Raw genomic sequence first — 25,362 nt, 5'->3', positions numbered from 1 at the left:
CTTCTCCTTCTTCTATACCTACTATTCTACGATTTGGCCTTTCTATGGTGTCCCATATTTCATGGATATTTTGGGTTAAGCTTTTGTTAGATTTAATGTTTTCTTTAACTGATGAGTTTATTACCTCTATTTTATCTTCAGCGCTTGAGATTCTCTCTTCCATTTCTTACATTCTGTTGTTCATGCTTGCATTTGTCATTCCTGATCTTTTTCTCATGATTTCTGTTTCTATAATCCCTTAGGCTTGTGTTTTCTTAATTTTTTCTATCTCAGTTTTCAAGTCCTGAATAGCTTCTTTTATCTGTTTGAGGTCTTTTTCTTGATTATCTTTAAGTGATTTGCTGATATCTTCCAATTTTTTGTTTTATCCTCCATTTCTTTAAGGTAATTTCTCATTTTATCTTTAAGAATTTCAAACATTCTCTTGATGTTATTCTTTAGATCATTTTCTTCTGGTTCATCCATATTTGGTTGTTCAGGTCTTGCATTTGTAGGGTCTTTAGGTTTTACTGGTATTGTGTTGCTCTTTGTGGTGTAGCATGTGATCTTACCTTTTCTACTCATTTTTTCCTCTAATAGGTGTGGTTGGGGCTGTCTGAGATTCTGTTGAATAATCTTCTAAGTGCCAGTGAATCCAAAGCTCAGATGGTTGTTCCTCATGGTATAGTCAGTGTCACACTTCTAGTTACCCCGTTGGTTATTCCTGTTCTTGGTGGTAGCACAGTGTTCCTGTGCTTTGCTCTGCTCCCTTGGAGTTTGCTGTCTCAGGCCTACTTTGGCCTAGGCTGCTGGCTTTGATCTGTTTCTGTAAATCTTGGTCTGGATCTCTTCCTGCAGAAGTCCCTGGCTTGGAGTTGGACTTGTTCTGGTGGAGATCACTGACTCTAGATCTGGCCGCTGGGTCAATCCTGATCCGCCCATGTCCTGGGACTGGGTTTGCTCCTGGCTTCTGCTCCTGGTGGAGCTTGTTCTCTCTGTGTCTCAGGTAACTGGTTCAGTCCCATTCTGGTAGAGGTCGCAGATTCTGAGTCAGGTCGTTGGCTCAATCTTGGTCTGCCAGTGTCCCAGGACTGGGTTGGCTCCCAGGGCTGGATTTGCTCCTGGCTTCTGCTCTCTCAGCTCCTTTAATGATCTCCTATGTTTATTTCCTTTTTCGTCTCTTATTTATTTAAATATTTTGTTCTTCCCCCTTAACTCTAGCTAACAGCTTTATCTATTTTTAGTTTTTGAAGCATGAACTCTTGGGTTGTGATCTTCTTTGAGAGTTACGTATTTGAAGAAAGTAGCTTTTCTACTATGTACAGATTGGATTTATTTAGGGTAAGACATTTAACAATTAGCATGGCTTGAAATTCTGGACCTGTCCCTTTTCCAGTAATACCCACTTTAGGCATGCATATGTACTGTCCCTATTCTGTTTTCTTTTGTATATGTGGCATGTGTGTATGTGTGGGTGCATGCACTTGCAGGGAGGGCAGAGGAAGACATCAGGTGCCTTGCTCTATCACTTTGTCTTATCCCCATGATCTCTCACTAACTTAGAAGCAGGCTGATGGCATACAAGCTCAAGACAATCCTCTTGTTTCTGCCCCCACAGTGCCAGGGTTACAGGTATGTAAAGCCACACCCATCTTTTTACATGGATGTGGGGGATTTGAACTCAGGTACTCATGCTTGCACAGAAGATGCTGAGCTATCTTCCCAGCCTCCTGCATGATAGTTAAGCTTTTTGTGCTGGGCGGTGGTGGCACATGCCTTTGATCTAAGCATTCAAGAGGCAGAAGGAGACAAATTTCTGAGTTTGAGTTCCAGGACAGCCAATGGAATACAGAGAAACGTTGTCTTGACAAAACCAAATCAAACCAAACCAAAACTTATTGTTTAAGTATTATATTTAGATGAGTGTATATGCATGTGCACATGTTCATGTAATATACATACGTGTGGAAGGCAGAGGACAACTCATGAAAGTCAGTTCTCTTCTTCTGCCATGTGAGGCTGGTGGGCTTCGCACCTAGCTTCTTTACCTGGTGAGCCGTCATGTTGGTCCTTATATATCACACTTTTATTTTTTTAAAGATTTATTTATTACATATACAGTGTTCTGCCTGCATGTATGCCTGCAGACCAGAAGAGAACACAAGATCTCATTACAGATGGTTGTGAGTCACCGTGTGGTTGCTGGGAATTGAACTCTAGATCTTTCGAAAAGCAGCCACATGAGTCAACTCTCCAGTCCCTATACCATACTTTTAAAAGTATATTTAGCATGCCATGATCTGCATGTGGCAGTTAAAGGTCAGAGGATAACTTAAGAACCCCATCTCTCCTTCCATTTTGTTGAAATAGGTTCTCTCTCTCTTTCTGGCTTTTCAAGACAGGGTTTCTTTGTGTTCCTGGCTGTCCTGGAACTCTCTTTGTAGACCAGGCTGGCCTCGAACTCACAGGAATCCACCTGCCTCTGCCTCCTGAGCGCTGGGATTAAAGGTGTGCGCCACCACGCCCGGCCTGAAACAGGTTGTCTCTAGTTCGTCTGCTTTACTGTTTATTCCAGCACACCTACCTAACCTGCCATCTCTTGGGGGATACTGTCTCCAACTCACTACGCTCACTATAAGAGTGCTGGGATCACACATAGTGAGTTTTCTAACACAGGCTCTGGGGATCAAACCCAGGATGTCACAATTTTACCTACTGAACTATCTTGCTAGCCTTCATGTACTTTTGTTTTGTTTCAAGACAGGGTTTTTCTGTGTAACAGTCCTGGCTGTCCTGGAACTCTGTAGACCAGGCTGGCCTTGAACTCAGAGAGATCCACCTGCCTCTGCCCCCCGAGTGCTGGGATTAAAGATGTGCGCCACCACTGCTCGGCTTCTTTTTAGGTTTTTCAAGACAGGGTTTCTCTGTAGCTTTTGTTCCAGAATGCAGCAGTTGATAGCTCCATGTAATGACTCTTAGCAGGTACTCACTCACCATTCACACTGAACTCACTCTTCCCTCTCAGTATGTAGCTTGCATTTCTGAGTAGAAGACTTCGGGCTCCAGTGTGAAGATTTCCCTCCTACCGTGCTCGAGCTCACGCCCGTCTCTGCCCAGCTTTGTCACTCACCACTGATGCTCTCCTTAGACCTCTCGAATCTTCACTCACACGCACTGTCCCTCTCTGCTTTCACAGCGATGCATTTGCGAGTGCTGTAACATTACTAATTTGCAGCATTGGGGATTGGATTCAGGATCTCATGCATGGCAGGTAAGTGCTTGCTCCACCACTGAGCTGTTTCACTAACCCTTATTACTAATATTTTCAGTTTCATCTCAAGGAGAGAAGACATAATATACTAATATCTGAGTTGGGAAACCACTTTTTTTTAACAGTAATTTTTTGGTAGAGTAGGGTTGTCGGCAGGATATAATGGCTCAGGGGTAAAGGCACTGCTCCCAAGTTTAACTGTCTACAGGAAATAATGGCTTGGCAGTAAAGACACCTGGTCCCAAGCCTGACAACATGAGTTCAGTCTCCAGGACCCACAGAACGGAAGGAGAGAACCAACTCCTAGAAGTTATTGACTTTCACACACAACATGGCACTTTCAAATACACAACCATACTCACCCACACACAAATAAATGTAATTTAAAAATTAATTTAAAAAGATATATCTTCGTAATTTGTTACCTCTTCCTCCATGACGTAGGTGAGCAGTTTCCAGTCCCATTCCACTGTCTTGGCATTGGCTGGATGCAACCTGAAAGTCAAGTGACATCAGTCAGAATTCTAAAGAATTTAGTGGCAGAAGAGATAGGGTCTGTAAGGGTGACAGGCAACTACGCATCTTCTTACCCTCAGCAGCTGACCTACCCCAGTACCATACCATGTCAGTCTGGCCAGCTCATAGCCATTGAGCTTTATGTACTGGGACTGCATGAAGCTGTGATTTATTGTGTTAACTACAATATTCTATCATTTGGTTCACTGTCTCAAAAAATGACTCATATCTCATGATAAGCCAATTATAATAGGACTCAGTTTCAGAATTGTTTTGTAACTACGGAAGTTGATTTTCTAACTTAAAGTACTATAAAAATCTGAAGCTGAAGACTACATCATAGATCCCTAAAGTCAAAACCAAGGCAGAGTTGAAAACTGGGTACCAGTAGCCTCTTATAAAACAGTGTCAAATAATATCTTATTCCCAGGTTTCTAGTGAAAACAAGTCATTAAATTCTTTTTACTAGCAATTGAAGCCAGTTTTGATTTGGTTTCCTATCACTTGCAATCAACATTATTAAAAAACTTCTAGGTCAGCTGAATAACGCTTAGACAGGAGAAGCTGTGCCCTTAGTCTACATTCCCTAGAAGGCTTGGTCAACCAGTGGTAATGATTCCTACTGTTGGATTTTCATGAGAAGCATGTAGGCCTCCTTGAGGACATCCACAGTCTCAGAGCCACTGAGCAGGATTTTCTGGATGATGTGAGCCACAATTTCTCTGGGTGGGTAATGCTGGGGTGAAACAAAGTCCATTAAAAACTGCACAGTCCCCAAAGGGAAGTTTTCTTCAATAGTGTTTGCCACCATTCTTAGTCTTCGATGAGGGATGGGTTCTAATTTCTGACCCTTGCTCTGTAGAGACAAAGAGATAGACAGATATCAGGATGGGTTCTACACTTCCTGAAAGCAAGAGGTTCTGCAACAGGTTGAGAGCAGCAAAGGTTTCTATGCATTTCAAATATTGTACTAAAGAGAGACAAGAAAACTCTAAAAAGAAATTTTTTAATGATGGATGTAGGGAAGCTAAAAGACAGGAATTCTAAATTCTCCATACAAGATGACTTCATCTATATTAAAATGTAACAGAAAGCTGGATGTGGTGTGGCACGCCTTTAATCTCAGCACTGGGGAGGCAGGCAGAGGCACTTGGATCTCTGAGCCCAAGGCCAGCCTGGTCTACAAGTGAGTTCCAGGACAGCCAGGGCTACACAGAGACCTGTCTCAAAAAAACAAACAACAAAAACAACAAAAAAGTAACAGAATGGCAAATATCAAAGCAAGAGATGCCAAGAACAGTCAGAGATTTTTTTTTAATTTATTATGTATACAATGTTCTGTCTGCATGTATGCTTGCCCACCAGAAGAAGGCATCAGATCTCATAGATGGTTGTGAGCCACCATGTGGTTGCTGGGAATTGAACTGAGGACCTCCGGAAGAGCAGCCAGTGCCCTTAACCTCTGAGCCACCTCTCCAGCCCCCAGAGATGTTTTTTTTAAATATTTATTTATTTATTATGTATACAATATTCTGTCTGTGTGTATGTCTGCAGGCCAGAAGAGGGCGCCAGACCTCATTACAGATGGTTGTGAGCCACCACGTGGTTGCCGGGGATTAAACTCAGGACCTTTGGAAGAGCAGGCAATGCTCTTAACCACTGAGCCATCTCTCCAGCCCCAGAGATGGGTTTTAAGTTCCTAATCTTCCTGCCTCCACCTTCCAAGTGCTAGGATTATGGGGCAGTGACAAAAGTATAGTAGACACTTTAATAGAGATAAGAAGACTTGAGTGGGGCTGGAGAGAGCTCAGCGGTTAAGAGCACTGGCTGCTTTTCCAGAGGTTCTGAGTTCAATTCCCAGCAACCACATGGTGACTCACAACCATCTATAGTGGGATCTTATGCCCTCTTCTGGAATAAAGTTGTATGTGCAGATAGAGCACTCATACATGAAAAAGAAAAAAACAGACACGAGCAGGTTTTGTTGCCGGAAGAATGAATACTACGTTCTTCCTGCTCCCTTCCTACCAGTCCTTCTCTTTTCCTCTTGAGAGGGTCTCATACAGCCTAGGTTGATACTATGTTTGCAGCAGACACTGGCCTTGAACTCCTGATTTGCCTGCCTCTAACTCCCAAGCACTAGCATTACAGGCATGTATCACCATGCATGGTTTTGAACTGTTACACTCTATAAACAACAAAACCAATAACAAATACATATGCTTAAAAAATACCAATTACTAAACAAAAAAAGGAAAATGGTTATGTATAAAAGGCAATTGGGAAGGGAATACATGGAATTATCCATAATAAATATTGTCTGATAGCACTATGGGTGACTTTAAACACATTCATTTTTATTTTTATGAGTGCACGTGTGTCTGGGTATGGAGTTGTGCAAGTGAGTATCCTGGAGCTGAAGTTCAGGAGGCTCTGACTCACCCTATGTGGGTGCTGGGAACTGAACCTTGCTCCTCTGGAAAAGCAACAGACACTATTAAGCACTGAGCTATTTTCCAGTCCTGCTTTGTTGACTTTTAAGTTACATTTTATTTGTTATCTATTTGTGTGTGTGTTTATGAGCACAAGTGTACACGGCAGTGCAAATGTGGGGTCAGAGAACAATGTGTAGGAGTCAATTCTCTGCTTCTACCATGTGGGTTCAATCTACAGGATACAAGTTGCAAAGTTGCCAGGCTTGGTGCAAGTGCCTTTATCTACTGAGCCATTTTGCCAGCCTACGTACCTTTTGATTTAGTTTTTGTTGTTGTTGCTGCTGTTTTTTTTCTTTTTTATTTATTTATTATGTATACAACATTCTTCCTCCATGTATGCCTGCAGGCCAGAAGAGGGCTCCAGATCTCATTACAGATGGTTGTGAGCCACCATGAGATTGCTGGGAATTGAACTCAGGTCCTCTGGAAGAACAATCAATGCTCTTAACCACTGAGCCATCTCTCCAGCCCTGTTGTTGCTGTTTTTGAGTCAGGGTTTCTCTGTGTAGCCCTGGTTGTCCTCGAGCTCAGAGATCCTCCTGCCTCTGCCTCCAGAGTGCTGGGATTAAAGGCGTGCACCACTACTGAGTACTTTAGACATACCTTAAAGTTGAGGGTTTGGTTTTGCATAACAAAACGGTTTCATGTTATGAGACTGTCACAGCATTTTTTGTCCATGTATGTATAATTTAGTTTCCATAGGTCAATGAAGATATATGAGAAATGGTATCCACATTAAAGTTTTAAAATTGAATTTCTACTCCCAAATACAAGGGGTGACTTCAGGCATGGAAGTGACAAGAGTCTTTTCTCTGTGATATGTACTGTATGGCATCAGGAAGAGAAGAAGAAAGGAATGGAAGACAAGAATTTGATGAAGGGCAACAAGTCAGACTAACAGGTATTTTACACACATCATCTCATTTAGCGGCCCTAGGAGGTGTGTTTTTACCCCTGCTTTACAGATAGGGGAGGCTAAGGCTCACAAGGAAAGTGATGTGCACAGTGCTGGGTTTTAAAGAGTGGGCTGCAATTGGAACACAGCTCTCACTCCACTTTCAAGTGGGGGAAGATAAAAAATTTAATTTTTAGCTAGGTGGTGGTGGCACACACCTTTAATCCCAGCACTTGGGGGGCAGAGGCAGGCAGATATCAGAGAGTTCGAGACTAACCCAGTCTACAAAGCAAGTTTCAGGACAGCCAGAACCGCTACACAGACACAGACACACACACACCATTTCTATTTGGCCCATTCTCTAATGTGTGGATTCTAGTCATAGTAACCTTATCAAGGGCCTATGGGAGGAGACATAATCCCTCCCATAAGACATAAGGGAGTGAGTATATTAGCTTACCTCCCGTGTGTCTTTATCTGGTATTAATGTCTGGAAGAAGAGATGATGTACTGGAGGTCGTAAGAAGTATTTCAGTCTATGCAGGCAAGGTTTATTGTATACCCCAACTTGTGGTATTTGTCCTTGTATCTGGGCAGACCCAGGGTTGGCAAACTGTGGCAATGATTTCTCTTTTCTGGCTAAGTTGTCTGTGACAGGAAGCCAAGGAACTTTTTCTAAGGAAAATTCAGACTGTGGAGACAGTGGGCTGGCAGAGCAACGTGGAGAGGACAGAGCTGAGATATCCATAGGAGTGTCACGATTCTTCACATCACCAGGGGAAGACTTTGGCTTGTCTCTGGCTAAGTCCAGTAACCCTTGTGGTGAGTGCGACACATCTCCTGGTAAGTGTGGTGTATCTACAACTGATGGTAGCACACCCTCTGGGGACTGCATCACATCTGGTGACTGTGGCACACCCTCTGGGGACTGCATCACATCTGGTGACTGTGGTACACCCTCTGGGGACCGCATCACATCTGGTGACTGTGGCACACCTGGGGACTGCATCACATCTGGTAACTGTGGCACACCTGGGGACTGCATCATATCTACTGATGACTGCATCACACCTCCTGATGACTGTGTTACACCTGATAACTGCGTCACCCCTCTTGATGACTGCATCACACCTCCTGATGATTGTGTTACACCTCCTGATGATTGTGTTATACCTCTTAGTGACTGTATTACACCTCCTGATGACTGTGTTACACCTGATGACAACTGTGTCACACCTCCTGGCGACTGCATCACACCTACTGATGATTGTGTTATACCTCTTGGTGACTGCATCACACCTCCTGATGACTGTGTTACACCTGATGACTGTGTTATACTTCCTGATGACTGTGTTATACTTCCTGATGATTGTGTTATACTTCTTAGTGACTGCATCACACCTCCTGATGTCTGTGTTACACCTGATGACTGTGTCACACCTCCTGGTGATTGCATCACACCTTCCAGTGCCTGTATCACGCCTGATGACCGTATCAAACCTCCTGGTAACTGCATCACATCTCCTGATGACTGTTTCACATATCTTGGTAACTGCCCCACTTCTGGTGACTGTGGCACATCTCCCAGCAGTGGTGGCACATCTTGCAGTGACTGCAGCACATCTTGTAGTGACAGTGGCACATCTTGCGGTGACCATGGCATGTCTTGTAGTTGTGTCACGCCGTGTGGATATGACAGGTTTAGAGGTCGGCCTGGAACATCTTGAGGTAGGCCCAGAGTGTCTTGGGGTGGGTAAAGTGGGTGTTGAGGATGCCATGATAAATTCTGACGTGTGCTTGGCATACTCTGCTGAAGGCATGGCACATCTTGAGGAGGGCATGGTACTTCTTGAGGTGGATGAGGCAAAGCTTGGAGTTGGCATTGCACAGTTTGTGATGGGCATGACAAGGCTTGTGATGGACATGACAAAGCTTGTGGTGGACACGACAAGGCTTGTGGTGGACATGAGGAAGCTCGTGGTGGACAGGGTGAAGCTCTTAGTGGGCATGCTAAGGCTTGCAGTGGGCATAGCAAGCCTTGTGGTTGGCAAGGCACATCCTGCTGTGGGCATGGCAAAGAGGCCCTCTGATTGCTGCTGCTACTGTTATTGCTTGTTGAGGAGAAGGAGCTAATATCTGAAGAGAGCTGTAGGCTGGTCAAGAAGCTGAGGTCACCTTTGTACGTGATCGAGCTACAGTTTGGCTCTGGTGGATAAACAGAGTCCTGGCTAATAGATGTAGGGGGTCGAGAACCTTCAAACATGTTTTCTTCCAACAAATCCAGATCTACAGGATCATTGTGGACGATTCTCTGTGTTGCAGGCTGAGAGTCTCTGTCTCTATGGGTTTCCGTTACCTCTTTGCCTGAAAGACTGACACTTGTCTGAAGACACGGTGGCTCCTTCTGAGAGGAAGCTACAGGTTCCAAAGTCAAATCAAAAGTGGCAATAGGTCTATTTTCTTCCTCACTTCTTGTCAGATCAATCACACAAAGTCCATTACGATCTTTTGCCCTTGTTCTGGTCTCTCTAGTTAGGTCAATGAAGTCCTGTTAAAGATGGGAGAAGAGAAGAGTGAGAGAAGGGCACATTAACTTGATTTGAGAAGACTGAGGTTTTTAGCTTTTAACAATGAACATCACTTTACTTTTTCATCTCATTGGTATTTCTATATATACCCGCAGTACTAGTGATTGAACTTAGGGCCTGGTGCATGCTGGGTAAATGATTTCCCTCTGAGCTATATCGCAAGCTTTCTCTGCATCTTCTATAACATAAATATTAGTTTTATTTTCTTAGTTAACATTTTGCTAATGTGTTGTGGAATATTATTTTCACTAGGCAAAGATGTGTTACATTTGTTTATGCTACAGAATATTACTTTAACTGTGTAAAGGTGTATTACAGTTGTTTAATGCTATATTTGTTTAATTATATAAGGATGTGTTACATTTGTTTGAGCTGCATGTTTAACTATGTAAAGATGTGCTTCTTTTCTTTCTTTTTTGTTTTGTTTTGTTTTTTGAGACAGGGTTTCTCTGTAGTTTTGAAGCCTGTCCTGGAACTAGGTCTGGTAGACCAGGCTGGCCTCAAACTCAAAGAGATCCACCTGCCTCTACCTCCTGAGTGCTGCTGGGATTAAAGGCGTGCGCCACCGCCGCCCGGCACTTAAAGATGTGTTTCATTTGTTTCACCTTGCCTGCCTAAGACACCTGATTGGTCTAATAAAAAGCAAACAGCCAACAGTTAGGCAGGAGAGGGATAGGTGGGGCTAGCAGGCAGAGAGAGTAAGTAGGAGGAGAAATCTATACTACAGAGAGAAGGGGAAGAGAACAAAGGAGAAAGAGAGGGACATGCCCAGGGCCAGAAGCCAGGCAGCCAACAGCCAGATATGCAGACATTAGGAAAGTAAGATATACAGAAAGAAAGGAAGGTTAAAAGCGCCGAGGCAAAACATAAAGAGAAACAAATTAAAATAAGAGCTAAGGTAAGGCTGAGCATTCATAACTAATAATAAGTCTCTGTGTCATGATTTGGGAGCTGGTTGGTAGACCAAAAAGAAAGCCTAGTTCACTAATATCAAACCTGTCAACTTCTATACATTCATAAATTATCCAAATGCCAGATGTATGTGAGAATGCAATGTGCTTTTTTTATTTTCTGATCCAAGAAAGACAGGTGAGTAGTAGAGAAAATTCCATCCTTCACAAACAGAAAGAAACCTTTACTTGAAAAACAAATTTCCAGGATAACCTGCAACAGAAGCTAAGCAAGATGGTAAGTTAATATGAGGACCTTGGTACTAAGACACATTGTTTGTCACAGGATTCAGGAGTTCCCAAAGATACCTAGTTTCATTAGAGAAGGCTCTCAAGGATGGACATATAAATAGGAACAAATTTATTGGGAAAAAATTACAAAAGTACACTCCTAAAAGGGAGAGAAAAGTAGGCAACTTAGCTGGATAATTGAATTTTTAAGAGTTAGAGAAAATCTTCCATTTATCCTATGCATTTGTAAGTGTAATTTTTTCTGGAAACTGGGAGGACATTTTGAGAATCACAGGAGAGGTTTGACTAAACACAAAATGTTTAGAGTCATGGGCAGCATCTATATGTAAGTACAGCTGTAATTAAATGCTAAAGAAGTTGACGGGGCTTTTGGGTCTCTAAATCTCCTATAGAGCACAGCTAACTACCCTTGCAGAACACACTATGTTGTGCAGTCTGTACCTGGGTGAAGCCATAACCATCAGGTTAAATTTACATGTAGTGGGGCTGGAGATATAGTTCAGTAGTTAAGAGCATTGGCTACTCTTCCAGAGGACTGGGTTAGACTCCTGGCATCCATAGAATGGTTTACAAGCATCTGTAGTTCTAGTCCCAGGGGACTGGATCTCTGGTCTCCATGGACATAAGACACATAGCTGATACACAGACACAGGCAAAACACCCACACATAAAAAAATTAAAAATATTTACATTCCGTTATCTTGTCTCCCTGATTACTCATGTCATTTTTTTCTATGATTTCTTAAATTTTCACAATGATACTGCAGGATGGTATTATCATCTCCATTATATACATTCGGCCAGGCGGTGGTGGCGCATGCCTTTAATCCCAGCACTCGGGAGGCAGAGGCAGGTGGATCTTTGTGAGTCCGAGGCCAGCCTGGTCTATAAGAGCTAGTTCCAGGACAGGCTCCAAAGCTACAGAGAAACCCTATCTCAAAAAAAAAAAAAAAAAAAAAGAACTAAAAATCCATTATGTACATTCAAAAATTAGCTTTGAGGGACCAGGTTACTTACCTAAGGATTCTACAGCTAAGTAGTAGGGGCAGACATTCAAATTCAACTGTGTCTTTCCTGTTGAATACCTAGGGATGCATTAACTTTTTCCAATATGTAATCAGCTTTACTCTTTTTGTTTTTCCTTTTTAAATGAGTTATTTATTTTTATTTTGTATGCATTGGTGTTTTGCCTGTATGTCTGTCTGTGTGAGAGTGTCAAATCCCCTGGAACAGGAGTTACAGACAGTTGTAAGCTGCCATGTGAGTGCTGGGAACTGAACTTGGGTCCTTTGGAAGAGCAGCCATGCTCTTAACCACTAAACCACCTCTCCAGCTCCCTGTCTTTGCTTTTCTGAGACAGGATCTCACTTTGTAGCTCTGGCTGGCCTGGAACTCATTGTGTAGACTGGAATGATCATGAACTGACAGATATCACCTTGCTTCAGTCTCCTGAGTGCTAGGATTAAAGGCATGTACCACCACACCTCACCCGTAATCAGCTTTAAAAGAGATTGTTTTTAAAACAGTAAGGGGTAGGTATAAAAACAATGGTCTGAGTTTTAACAAATGGAAAACCACTAATCTTTATTCCCATTCCTCAGCAGGTCTATCAAATTATAAGTTGATGTCAGCTAGAGGTATTGTCACCACCTGTTGTGCCATGAGCCTGGAATAACACTGTTGGTCTCCAGGAGTCTTCTCAGCTGGTTGGGTACAATCACTATTAGCATATTATGGTCTGGCAATGTAAACTATAGCCACTATAGTCAGCATACAATTTCTCTCACTTTTAAATGTTATTATTGTTTCGTTAGCATACAAAGTGTTTCAGTATGATACTTTTATACAAGAGTTTGTCTTCTTGGTGGTCATGAACAGCTTTCTTTATCTTCCCCACTCCTTGTTGGTGTTGTAAGGAGGCCACTCATTTGTTCCCAGCTGCTCAGCCCCGAAATAATCACACAGAAATCATATTATTTGCCATACTGTTTGGCCAATAGTTTAAGCATATTTCTGGCTAACTCATACCTTAAATTAACCCATCTCCATTAATCTGTGTATTGCTAAGAGGTTGTGGCTTACTGGGTAAAGTTCCGGCGTTTGTCTTTGGTGGGGCTACATAGCTTCTCCTGTCTCTGCCTTCTTTCTCCAAGCATTCTGCTTAGCTTTACCTGCCTAGTTCTGCCCTGCCCTGCCATAGGCTCAGTGCAGTTCTTTATTAATCAGTGGGATTCACAGCACACAGAGGGGAATCCCACATCATGTTGGTACCCTTCTTTCCCTTTGCTTTCGTGCTATTTCTCTTAACAGATGTGAAGATCACATCTGTCAACAGATTCAAAGACATGGAGTTCTGAGAGGGTCAAGTACAAATCTGCTATGTACCTAGTCCTACAACAGGAATTGTTTGGCAAAATCAAAATCCTCAGTTTCTAGGAAAGAACCATACGGCATTGGTGCCTTTGATGATACCCAGAAGAAAGCTGAACATACAGAGCTGAGCTCCAAAGGTCTGAATTTAACTCACCCCCCATAGCCAACTGCTAAAATGCAACTCAGAAGGTTGGGTGTATAGTTCAGGATTAGAGTACTTGCTTAGCTCACAAAAGACCCTGCACTCAATCCCAGCAACAGATACATACACATACACACACATACAGACACATACATACACATCACAAGTCACTTCCATTTTCAACCATCAGTTTGATATAAGCTTCAAGATTAAAGTCTAATGCATTAGTAAGATTCATAAAGGTTCTTCATCATAAGTCTGTTTACTCCTTATCGCATGATGTATCCCCAAATGTGCTAAATTTCTCAATTATCTTTAATGTTTGCTTCTGCTCTTTCTTTTACTTGCAATGACTATGGTAACTTTATTAATTTCCTAACTATCTCCTTTGAATTTCTCATTTTTCTAGTTATACATCTTTTAATTATATTTTCAGTGGCTGATCTGGAGATTATAGTCTGGAAATTTAGTATGTTGTAGTATGCTTAAAAATTATTTGTGAGAGTGTTCTATATGCATGTGTATCCTGATGCCTTCTGATCGCCTGGGATTGTGGTTATAGATGGTTGTGAGCTGCCAGGTGGGGACTGGGAATTGAATCCAGATCTTCTGGAAAAGTAGGCAGTGCTCTTAACCACAGAGCCATCTCTCCAGCGCCTCCCTTCTCCACACAGGGTTTCTCTGTGAAACTTTGGAGCCTGGCTCCAGCTTCTATTTCTTAAAGTATTAGTTTTTAAACCTATATTTGGAATTTCTGGTGCTTTTTTTTAATGAAAATACTCTTTCCACTTGAACTTGGTGATGTCTGTTGATTTATCTTGAACTTCCCTGTTTGATCTATCACTGTTTCCCAATTTCTGATGAGTTCATTTAGTATATTTACAAAAACATTCATTTGGTTATGGCAGATCTTCATCTCTTCCTCTCTCCTCCAAATCCAGTCCCCCAGTGCTGCAGCAGACAACTTGCTTCAGCTTCTCACCCACCATGCCCCATCTCCAGTGGATTACACATACTTCCCCTCCTTGCCTTATCTCAGGCCTCAACTCCAACAGGCAATCCCTAGGAACCTGCAGGCATCTCCAGCCAGAGAAGCAGCCCCAACTCCAACAGGTATCAGAAGATATCAGAAGACCAAAAGATCTCCCCATGCTCATGGATCAGTAGGATGAATATAGTAAAAATGGGCATCTTGTCAATCTACAGATTTAATGCAATTCCTATCAAAATTCCACCACAATTCTTTACAGACCTTTAAAGGACAATTCTCAACTTCATATGGAAAAACAAAAACCCGGGATAACTGAAACAATTCTGAACAATAAAAGAACTGCTGGAGGTAACACCATGCCTCATTTCAAGTTGTACTACAGAGCTATGGTAATAAAAACTACAGGGCATTAACACAAAAACAGACACATGTTGATTGATGTAACTGAACTGAAGGTCCAGACATAAATACCACATACCTATGGACATCTGATTTTTGATGAAGAAACCAGAAAAACATACTGGAAAAAAAGACAGCCTCTTCAACACATGGTGCTGGTCTAACTGGACAATTGCATGTATAAGAATGAAAATCGATCCATTCACACATCACCTTGCACAAAACTCAACTCCAAATGGATCAAAGATCCCAATATAAAAACGGATACACTGAACCTGATAGAAGAGAAAGTAGAATATTCAAGGGAATAGCCTTGAACTCATTGACACAGGAGAAGACCTAAGATCAAAAATTAGTAATTGGGACCTCATGAAACTGAGAAGCATCTGCACAGCAAAAGACACCATCATTCAGACAAAGTGGCAGTACACAGAATGGGAAAAGATTTTTACCAACTACACATCCAAGAGAGGGCTAATATACATAATACATAAAAACTCAAAAAACTAGATCAAGGAAACAATCCAACCAAAAAATGGGGTAGCATATATGCCATTGCAAAGAACTCATCCTACAGACATCTCATTGTAGCCTTCAATAGCAAAAGCAAAATAGATCAGTTTTATCATTTTTTTATGTCAGAATAACATGTAGCTGATAAATTACCAGGATCCATACTATATACAGGGAATAACAATATCAATAAAATGGCCTATAATATGAATGAGGTAGAGATGTTCAATTTAAATGCTTAAAATTATGAGATTTTAAAAAGTTACTACAATCTCAGAATTGGGGAAATATCCCAGTTTGTATCCTGTCTGCCTAAGAGACATGAAGCCATAGGTTTGATCCCTCGCACCACATAAACGAAGTACAGTCATACATGCCTGTAGTCTCAATACCCAGGAGGTGGAAGAGGGGAAATCAGAAGTCAAGGTAATCCTCAGCTACACAGCTGAGCTACAGGAGACCCTGTCTCAGAAGAAAAAAGTTTATTCAACCCCATTAGAAAAGAATTAGATACTTAAAAGCATTTGTGCACACATAGAGGGAAATTTTCTTGTAGTAATGCACACATAAAACTGTAGCTCTCCAGACAGTGGAAATGGGCAAGTCATTGCTTACAATCCTACATTTCTTACCTCTACTGTAAAATTATGTTTATAATCCAAAGTGGTGAAAATTCATTTTCCCAAAGATGACTGTGGACCTTAAGAACAGCAACAAGGCTTCCTTTTGTGGTGAAGTAAATGATTTATTAGAAATGTAGGTTGTACATTCCAAGGTATTGTATGGATGAATCTTATTATATGGAATCGTACCATAATAAAGGTACTATTAAAAGATGCACTAGAATAAAGATATATTTACAAGCTGGATAATACAAAAACACAAATTAAGTTCCTCTCCTACTATGCTGGTTAGTTTTATATCAACTTGTCCCAAGTTAGAGTGATCTGAGAGAAAGGAACCTCAGATGAGAAAATGCCTCCATAAGATGGGGCTGTAAGGAAGACTGTAAGGCATTTTCTTAATTAGTGATTTTTGGAGGAAGGCCTATTCCATTGTGGGTGGGGCCACTCCTGGGCAGGTGGTCTTGGGCTTTGAAAGCAGGCCAAGCAAGCCAAGGGGAGCAAGGCAGTTTGCATCCCTCCTCCACGCCTGCCTCTGCATCAGCTCCTGCCTCCAGGTTCCTGCCTCTCTTGCATTCCTGTCCCAGTGGCCAAAGAATAACACTGATGATGAAGAGTGATGTGTAAGCTAAATAAGTCCTTTCTTCCCCAGATTGCTTTTGGTCATGGTGTTTCATCACAGCTATGGACCCCTAACTCAGACAAACTACGTTTGGGTGTAAGAAATCCCTCCAACTTCCCAAAGGCAACCTAGAATGAATGAGCACTCCAAAAGTGATTGACAGGCTTCTGCAGCAGCTGACCTTGATTTAGGACATAGATTAGGTAGAACAGAGAATGACCCCTGGAGTAACCGAAGCAACAGTATCTGGAGCACGGTAGAGTTCTCTAGATTTCTGTGGAGGGTTCTAGAAAGGTAGAGACCACAAATATTTTCATTCACCACTTCTGGGGCAAGGACAAAGATGAAGGATCTGGAGGAAAAACAAAGGTGCAAGTGCCCCGCCCTCGGGCTTTGTACGCGATTCGCTTTTGCAAAGCGAAATAAACTGTCCTTCTCCACAACTCAAAAATCGGGCCCCTGGCTAGGGAACTAGGCCCCGGAGCGCAGCCGCCCCCGTGCCAAGGGCGGCGCTTCCCTCGCTCGCAGCCGGGGTTCCTGTTACCTCGCTGCACACATCTGTGCCCCATCACAAGCCAAACAATTACGCGCTCCCGCGCGCCCGCCTCGAGGTCTAGCGGAGGCTGCGGCCTGGCCAGGACCCCCACCTCCTCCTTCCGCTGCCAAAGCTCTGGGGCTACCCGGGGTCGCGGGCCACGGCCGGCCACCGCATGGCAGCGCGCACTGGTGCCCACTGTGTCGCCCATGTGCTCGGCCCGCTCGGGCGGCGCAGCCCTGTAGGGCTCTGCGCTGGTCAGCCCGAGGCCTGCCGTGCCGGCGGCGCCGCAGCGCTCCTCGAGGCCAGAGGCCGCCAAAGGCGGGAAGACGCCGCGGCGGGGAACCAGGGTCGCAACGCCGAGGCCCTGAGGAGGCGACGCTCGGGTCCCGTGGGGCGTGGCGAGCGACAGCGGGCTCACTCACCACAGTTCGGCGGGGCAGCGCGCCGGGGGTCCGGGACAGGGCCCGACGCAACCTCCGCGCCCTGCCCGAGCGGGTCCCGGCCGAGCTCTCAGAGCCGCTGTCGTCGGAGATCACGATGAAGTCCTCCATGGCTACGGGCCCGGCTGAGCCACGCGCGAGCGGCCAGCGACCCCGGCGACGGCGACTTCAGTTCCAGCTGCTGAAGCGACTGCGGTGACCGCGTCGCCCACACTGGGGTTAGTACCCCGCCGGCCCCGCCCCCTCCATTGCCCCGCCCCCTCCGCCCCGAGCCCCGCCCACCGCTCCGCCGGGAAGCGGCGCCTGGGTGAGGACCCAGTCGCAGAGCCCAGGAGGCGCCCGTCTGCCTTTCCCTCCAGGAAAGAGAGAGAGGGAAAGGAGGTGGGGGCAGGGGAAGGGAGGAAGAGAAGCGAGAGGCTGGGCCGTGCGGTTCGCCTGCGTGAAAAAACGTTGATGTTGAGGGGGTGTCCACCCCAGCTCTCAACTAACCACAGTGTGCGTGCGGTGCTGGTGATTAGCCCCTAGCCTGCAGGTGCTGGAAGGTGTGATCAGCAGCGTGATTCGCACAGAGAGGGGTCACTGGAGGTGAGCCGACCTGGCCACTGATAGAGCCTCTCACTGATGGTGGTGCGGCCTCCAACTGACAGAGTGTGGGAGACTCCAACAGGTCAGGGAGGCCGCGAGTGGCTGAGATAGGTCACCTGAGCTTGGTATCTTATTGGCTGAAGCAGTCAGTTGATTAGAAGGTGATCTGACTTCTGACTGAGGTAGGGAAGAGACCCCCCACTTCTTTGTATGTGCAGGTAGATCTGTAGGATAAATCTCCAGAAGTGGAATTATTGGATCAAATCTACGTTTTTATTATTTTGGCAAATGTTGCCAAATTACCCTAAATTGTACCAATCTGCAGTTTCACTAACAACACGTGTCTCAGGAATTTAAACTGCCAGATGTGAAGAGTTACTGAGTTGCTAGTTGGCTGAAACGCAGAAAAGGCACACAGGTCGAGAGAACTATGGAGTTCCAGAGTGCATGGATACTCCTGCTGGGAACAAGCAGAAGTGTCTCCCACAGAGGGAAGCGTTGGTAAGTAGTGAATTCTTTGGTTTGTCTGTTGGAGGGCAGGAGCATTAAAATCAAAATAGGACCCATGTTTATTTTTAAAATGTGGGATGTTGGCAAAATCCTGTCAACTGGGCTCAAATAACTGAAAAATAGAGTAATAGATTCAAATTAAAATGTCTTTAGCAAAAAGAGTTTTGTTTTGTTTTGTTTTTGTTTTTCCCTGCAGGAACAGCTGTTGGGTGCTCTAAGCTGTGTCTAGTGCGGTGTTTTTAATCTTTAGTAAACTTCTGGGTCACACCAGCATTTTTGACTGAGAAACTGAATTTTGTGAGGTCCCCAAACTAGTATTTCTTTCAGGTCCCAGATGACTTTGACATTGCTTAAAGTCTGTTGAACACACTTTAAGACTCACTGGTCTGAGCCAGGCACGGTGGTGCATGCCTTCAGTCCTAGTACTTGAAGGCTGAGATCAGCCAGGGTGAGAGAAAAAGAGAAGAGGAGGAGGAAGAAAAAAGATCACGAGGAGGGGAAGAGGAGGGGAAGGAGAGAGAGATTGCTGGCCTAGTGGTCAGGTAGATGCATGGATTTCAGATCCAATACGTGAATTGCTATGAAGGGTCCAAACTGGGGAGTATTTGATGGCCATGTAATTCCAGCATTGAGCCACTTAGGGGTTGTTGGACTCAAGTCATGAGCAGAGTTCTAAAGAGCCTGTATACAAAACAATACATTAAGCTAAAAGAATATAGGACTGATTTGGAGAAGGCTAACCTGTGTATCTAAGTATAGTACAAAATACAGAGTTGTAGCTTGAATTCTAATTGGTCTTAATCAATAAAACCTGAAGTCAGATATTAGCGGGTGAAAGCTGAAGGATCAGAGAAGCAGTGCAGCCAGACACTAGAGAGACGTTTTACCTCTATTAATGCTCAGACTGAAGGGGCGATCCTGTCCTCAGACTGCATCCTCAGACTGCAACTGTCTCCACCTAACCTCAGACTGCACTGAGTTCCCGTCTCCCTCTGCCTTACATTCCTCTCTCCACCCAGTCATATCACTCCTGTCTCCGTCTCCCTAGTGCTAGGATTAAAGGTGTGGGATCCCAAGTGCAAGGATCTCCTCTGTGTGAGCTGTTTCTCTTTTAGACAGATTCAATCTTGTGTAAGTCCAGGTGGCCTTGAACTCACAGAGATCTCCTGTAACAGAGTCCTGGGATTAAAGGTGTGTGCTACAACTCCCTGGCCTCTAGTGGCTTAGCTCTGCACTCTGCTCTTCAGGCAAGCTTTATTTCTTAAAACATAAACAAAATATCACTGCACAGAGTGAAATTGGTTTGCATTTCTGATCTGAAAAGTATGAATTGAGACTCCAATTCAAGGCCAATCACACTAATGACCACAAAGTCAACCTTTTTGTTTGACATGATTTATTGAAGCTGGCACTGCATTCAGCTAGACATTTCAAGAACACTTGGGGCAGTTTTGAGCTGCAGGAGGTGAGCCTTGAGTTAATTGAAAACTGAAGTTATTAATACCATCCCATAACATAATTACCCAAAGGGACATTTCCTGGATCCACATTACTGACAGGCAAACTGAAGTAGACAGACATTTGTCATCTGCTGGTTTGTCTGAAATACATGTGAAGTGTCAACTGATTTTTTTTCTTCCTTTCTAAACAAAAATCTACTGAACAAATAATGGGGTTCTCTGTCTCCACTGTGTGCATATTAATCTCATATATTTGCAATAACAGTATGGCTAGACATTTGATCTGTTATTATTCAATTTACTTATATGGCTAGTTTTCTTACATTTGTTTGTTGGTTGTTGTTGCTGTATTTTTTTGAGACACGGACTCACTATTTGCCCTGGCAGTCCTGGAACCCACTGTGTCGACCAGGCTGGCCTTGAACTCAAAAAGATCCACCTGCCTCTGCCTCCCAAGTGCTGGGATTAAATTAAAGGCATGTGCCACAGCTGCCTGGTTCCCCCAGTTGTCTTTATAAACCACTGTATTACTTCCTGGTCAGGGATACAAGAAGGAGAGTTCCCATTCATTGTATCCCACAAGCTTTGAGGGCGTTAGTAAGAGGGACTTGTTTACTTGCCAACGCTGCCAAGGCTGCTGAACATCGAGGTGGGGTTGGGGTGCATGGTTTCTGAGCTAAGCTGGGCCCATTTGCTTCAGAAACTTCTGCTGCTTTCCCTGACACCAATCTAGCTTGCTGATGCTGCGAATGTATGTGTGTGTGTGTTTACCATTTATTGCTTGTTTTTTAGATACTGAGGGAGAATATTCTTTTAATATATTTTCTAAGTTTGTTATTTCAACTCTGATATAATATATAAAAATTTTAGAGCCGGGCGGTGGTGGTGCATGTCTTTAACCCAGCACTCGGGAGGCAGAGGCAGGTGGATCTCTGTGAGTTCAAGGCCAACCTGGGCTACAAGAGCTAGTTCCAGGACAGTCTCCAAAAGCTACAGAAGAAACCCTGTCTCGAAAAACCAAAAAAAAATTTAATAACTCTTTGCCTGTTATTTTATTGATGGAAAGTATCACTTATAGTACTCTTTGTTGCATTAATATTGTAATGTAGGTGAAACAATCCTTTGTTTGGTGTGCTGGGAAAACATTCTGACTTTGAAGCCTGTGTCTTTATCTGATGTCTAACTGTTTCTCCATTCAGAACTAAGTTCTGAGTCATTCTGTGCCTTGGGATTGTCGTAGCAGTACCAGAGGCAAGGAGGCAAGCTCTGAAGCCTGAAGTTTCTCCCTGGCTCAGGGTGCAGAAGGATCAGCCACGCTGTTTGCCCTAGTGGTCCCTCATCCTTAAATGCTGCTTCGTTCCTTTTGGGGGCTTGGGTTTATCACATCTGGCACTAGAGAGGTCCCTGAAATTCTTTTTGCTAGTACCTCAGTGAGTGCCGGGTTTGTTTCCCACACACTGTGCGGGTGACTTAGGAGGGTTTGTATTTGCTGCTGGACGAGGGCTGCTAGGACTGAGTGTGGGAACCCTGAGCCTCCTCCTTACCACAGGCGCTGAGATGACTGCCTCTCCAGGTTTATCTGGAGGTAGAAACTTCTGTTGTTGTGGATGAAGGCTGGGCAACGTCTCTGTTCACTGCTTCTGGACTTTCTGACTTCCCCATATCCCCTGCTCTGAGCTCAAAGAAGCCCGAGGTTGCTCTCACCCTTCATTTCTGCTATCTTCTCTGAATATTCTAGATAATGATATTTCTTTAACCTGATGGCATCCAGCTTCCGAGCCGGGGTAATCAAAGACATCATGGCTTCAGCCTCTGTCTTAGATTGCTGCTCACTGTGGGAGAAAGCAACTCTGAGTAGGTCATTTTGAGGAAGGGTCCTTTAGCCCCGTCAGCCATTCCGATAACCACAACCGTGGTTGGCATCTTCATCCCCTTCAGCCGTTCTGAACACTGAGTCTTGTGAGAGACTCTGAGCAATGACACAATAACTATTTATTGCTTTAATTTATTAAAAGATTAACATTTGACACAGTACTCGCTGCTGGGCATTTTCTAGATGAAACTCTACTACCATGCCTTCCAAACTGCCCTTTTGTTTGTTTGTTTTTTCAGCCAAAACTCTTTGAAGAAACTCATGAAGAACCAGACAAGGTCACTAAACCACTATGGCTAATTCTTTTTTTTTTTTTTTTTTTTTTTTTTTTTTTTTTGTTGTTGTTTCGAGACAGGATTTCTCTGTGGCTCTGGAACTAGCTCTGTAGACCAGGCTGGTTTCGAACTCACAGAGATCCGCCTGCCTCTGCCTCCCGAGTGCTGGGATTAAAGGCGTGCGCCACCATCGTCTGGCTTCTATGGCTAATTCTTTAAGGTGATTTAGAGTAAACTTGATCCGTTATAATGCTGAACCGAGCATGCCCAGAAGCATTTGCTTCTCATGATTGATAATGAATATGACCTCCAGTCATTAAATACAAAGAATAATTTGATCAGCAGCATCCTCTTCTTAGAAACACTCCAGCTTTTGGGCATGGCATCAATGTCTACCTACCAACCCTTCCTTCCTAGGTTCCTTTCTTCAACCCAGGCCATTAAATGTTGGAAGCCTCCTAGTCCAGTCTTGGGCTCTTTGCTTTTTGTAATCTACTCTCTTTCCTGACGAATTCTCACGCATCCTCTTGGGGAATAAGCATCTGATACCCAAATATGTTCATTAAGCCCAAGCCTCTTTTCTGAGTTTCATCCACATTGCAGCATTTACCAGTGCTCAGCCCCTTTTATTGCTTAATGGTATCCCATTTGACGGACAGAGCACACCTTATCTGTCTACAAACTGATGGCTATTTGGTTTTGTGTACTTTTTAGCGGTTATGAATAATGGTATTGGAACTATATCTTCTCATAATCCATGTGATCTGTCACTCTGTTTTCAATGGAATGGGTGGACCAGGTCATGTGTATATGAATGAAAAAAAAATGAGGACATGATGCTCTTTGGTGTGTACTGAAGAGGTCTATTATAGATATGAGGGACCCCACAGATATGAACTAGGCCATGGTTGGGGCCAGTGAGAAAGGAAGAGAAGGGAGGAGCAGAGAAAGTACCAGGGAACCTGGAGGCCAAGATTACTGAGACTGTAGCCAAAATGGCTGAGGTTACATAGGAATCAGAAACTCAGGGGCTGGAGAGGTTCAGGGCGGGGGGCTGGGTATGCCAGCCAGGATGGCACTGTAACAGGTACTTACTGGGAACCTGCCTGCCAACGTCTGATCTGGTATGTTGAATTGGCACCTCAGTTAGCCATTTGTCCTGGGTTCGAGACCCAACAGTGTACATAGAGAGAGACAGAAAGATGATCAGATACTTTCCCAACGAAGTTCTGTAAGGTCTGTATTTTTAGCTTTTACGTTTATTTATTTTGTGTGTGGGTACATGTATGCACACATGTGGAGGCCAGAGAACAGTTTGTGGGAGCCAGTTCTGTCCTCCTACTGTGTGGGTTCCAGGGATCAAATTCAGGTCTGCAGGCTTGGCACATTGTGGCTTGTGTGTTCTCTGTCAAGTGGGATAAGAGCTGTACCTGTCCTTACAGGTTAGTAAGCAGATTAACTAAGTTAATGTAGGCAAGCACTTAATGAAAAGTCTCTTTTACTAGTAATGCCACTTATTGGTTCTCTTATAAGGACAGAGCAGCACCCCATTAGATGAAGCTGTCATGTAAACGTCACAGGGCAGACTCACACTGGCCTGCGTGCTATTCTGTGTGATGCAGCTGCGCTTGTGTCCGGGCTCCAGCACTGAAAGCAGTGTTATCATGCCATGAACACCAGTGCTGGTTTCTGTGAAGGCGACTTGGAGAGATATATTGTGAGCCTCTGACCTTAGCATGAGTTGTCACATCTGAATGCCTCGGTTGGCACCGGCCTCTGCTGGCCAAGATGGCAAATAAGATAATGATCGAGGAGCAGGAACTGTGAAGGTGTCGAGAGGCAGACCTAATGTAGGGAGAGGAGGTCCTGGTAGAAAGCCAGCCTCCTGTGATCACTGAGGTCTACTTTCTATTGGTAAAAGCCTCATGGAGATTTGTAAATTGACTGACCATGATTTCCAACAACAGGAAATCACAGCCTTCCATCTCCCCAGGGCTGAAGAAGTCCTGGTCCACCCATGTCTCCCCAAACCCCTTGGGAATGACAGAATAAGTCTATTACAGCTTTAGCAATTGATTCTCTGGCTGCTTGAGGGCCTTTGAGGTTTTGCCCCAGGGCTCTGTGAGACTTGTTTTGTTAGTTCCTTTAATCTCTTCCCACAGGAATTTATGATCTGTATCAAGCTTTGTGATCCCATCTGCTTTCCAGAGAGTCCATATCACAACTAAAGATTCCCTGGCAGCCCAAGATACCATGTTATGGGTAATGTCAGCCACACGCCTTTTCCTCTGGGGTTTTTGACAAGTTTTGTCGGTCCTACTGATGTGCTATCAAAATTCAGTGGAACAATTAAAATGGGCCGAGATGGCAGAGCTGCTTCTTTAGCTTTTCTTTTTTAATGTGTATGCGTGTGTTGCCTGCATGTTTATGCACCACCATGAGTGCAGTGACTTCTCAGGAGACAGAAGAAGTCGTCAGATTCCCTGCAGCCAGAAGAGGGCGTCAGGTCCCCTGTAGCCAGAAGAAGGTGTCAGGTCCCCTGGAGCTGGAGTTGTGAGCTGTAATTTGGGTGCTGGGGCTCTGTAACCTGGGTCCTCTGTAAGAGCAGCCAGCGCGCTTAACCTCTGAGGCATCATTCCAGCCCCAAGATGGTGGGTTTTTTTTTAATAACTACAATGTATATAATTGTGTGGCCAGGTGTGGTGATGCATACTTTTAATCCCAGCACTCAGGAGGCAGAGGCAGGGGGATCCCCGTGAATTTGAGGCCAGCTTAGTCTACATGATGAGTTCCAGGACAGCCAGTGATATGTAAAAAGACCCTGTCTCAATAAACAAACAGAAAAAATAAAATTGTGATATGAATACACACAAACAAGAGAGATGGGGGAGAGACAGAGAGAGGGAAGGGGTTGATGGGGAGAGGGAGAGAGAGAGAGAGCGCTTCCAAATCTTACCACAGTATTTCCACTTTGATGCAAGCTACTATTTATTTGTCCCGTGTACCATTTATATGTTCTAACTCATGTTTGATCCACATTTATTAAGACCAGCATGGTCACCAATAAGGGTA

At 44.0% G+C, this 25,362-nt stretch overlaps 1 protein-coding gene across 2 annotated transcripts in view; it reads right to left on the bottom strand.

Moving 5' to 3' along the window:
• Positions 1 to 17,790, bottom strand: part of Simc1 (SUMO interacting motifs containing 1) — a 33,252-nt gene extending 15,462 nt beyond the window's left edge. The window contains exons 1-5 of one of the 2 annotated variants that reach the window (XM_038332594.1): positions 17,570 to 17,790; positions 8,597 to 9,704; positions 7,617 to 8,227; positions 4,390 to 4,622; positions 3,676 to 3,745 (exon numbers count right to left, since the gene is read on the bottom strand). In XM_038332594.1, coding sequence (XP_038188522.1) covers positions 3,676 to 3,745; positions 4,390 to 4,622; positions 7,617 to 8,227; positions 8,597 to 9,704; positions 17,570 to 17,698 — 2,151 coding nt within the window. In that variant the 5' untranslated portion in view covers positions 17,699 to 17,790. Of the gene's footprint in view, positions 1 to 3,675; positions 3,746 to 4,389; positions 4,623 to 7,616; positions 9,705 to 17,569 lie in introns of both variants that reach the window. The other variant, XM_038332593.1, reaches the window with a different exon arrangement.
• Between the last annotated feature and the right edge of the window lie 7,572 nt (positions 17,791 to 25,362).

Source organism: Arvicola amphibius, chromosome 6 (assembly GCF_903992535.2).
Source record: "Arvicola amphibius chromosome 6, mArvAmp1.2, whole genome shotgun sequence".
NCBI classification, from domain to species: Eukaryota; Metazoa; Chordata; class Mammalia; order Rodentia; family Cricetidae; genus Arvicola; species Arvicola amphibius.
Note: the sequence above shows the minus strand (reverse complement) of the source record. Positions and strands in the feature narration are given on the sequence as shown.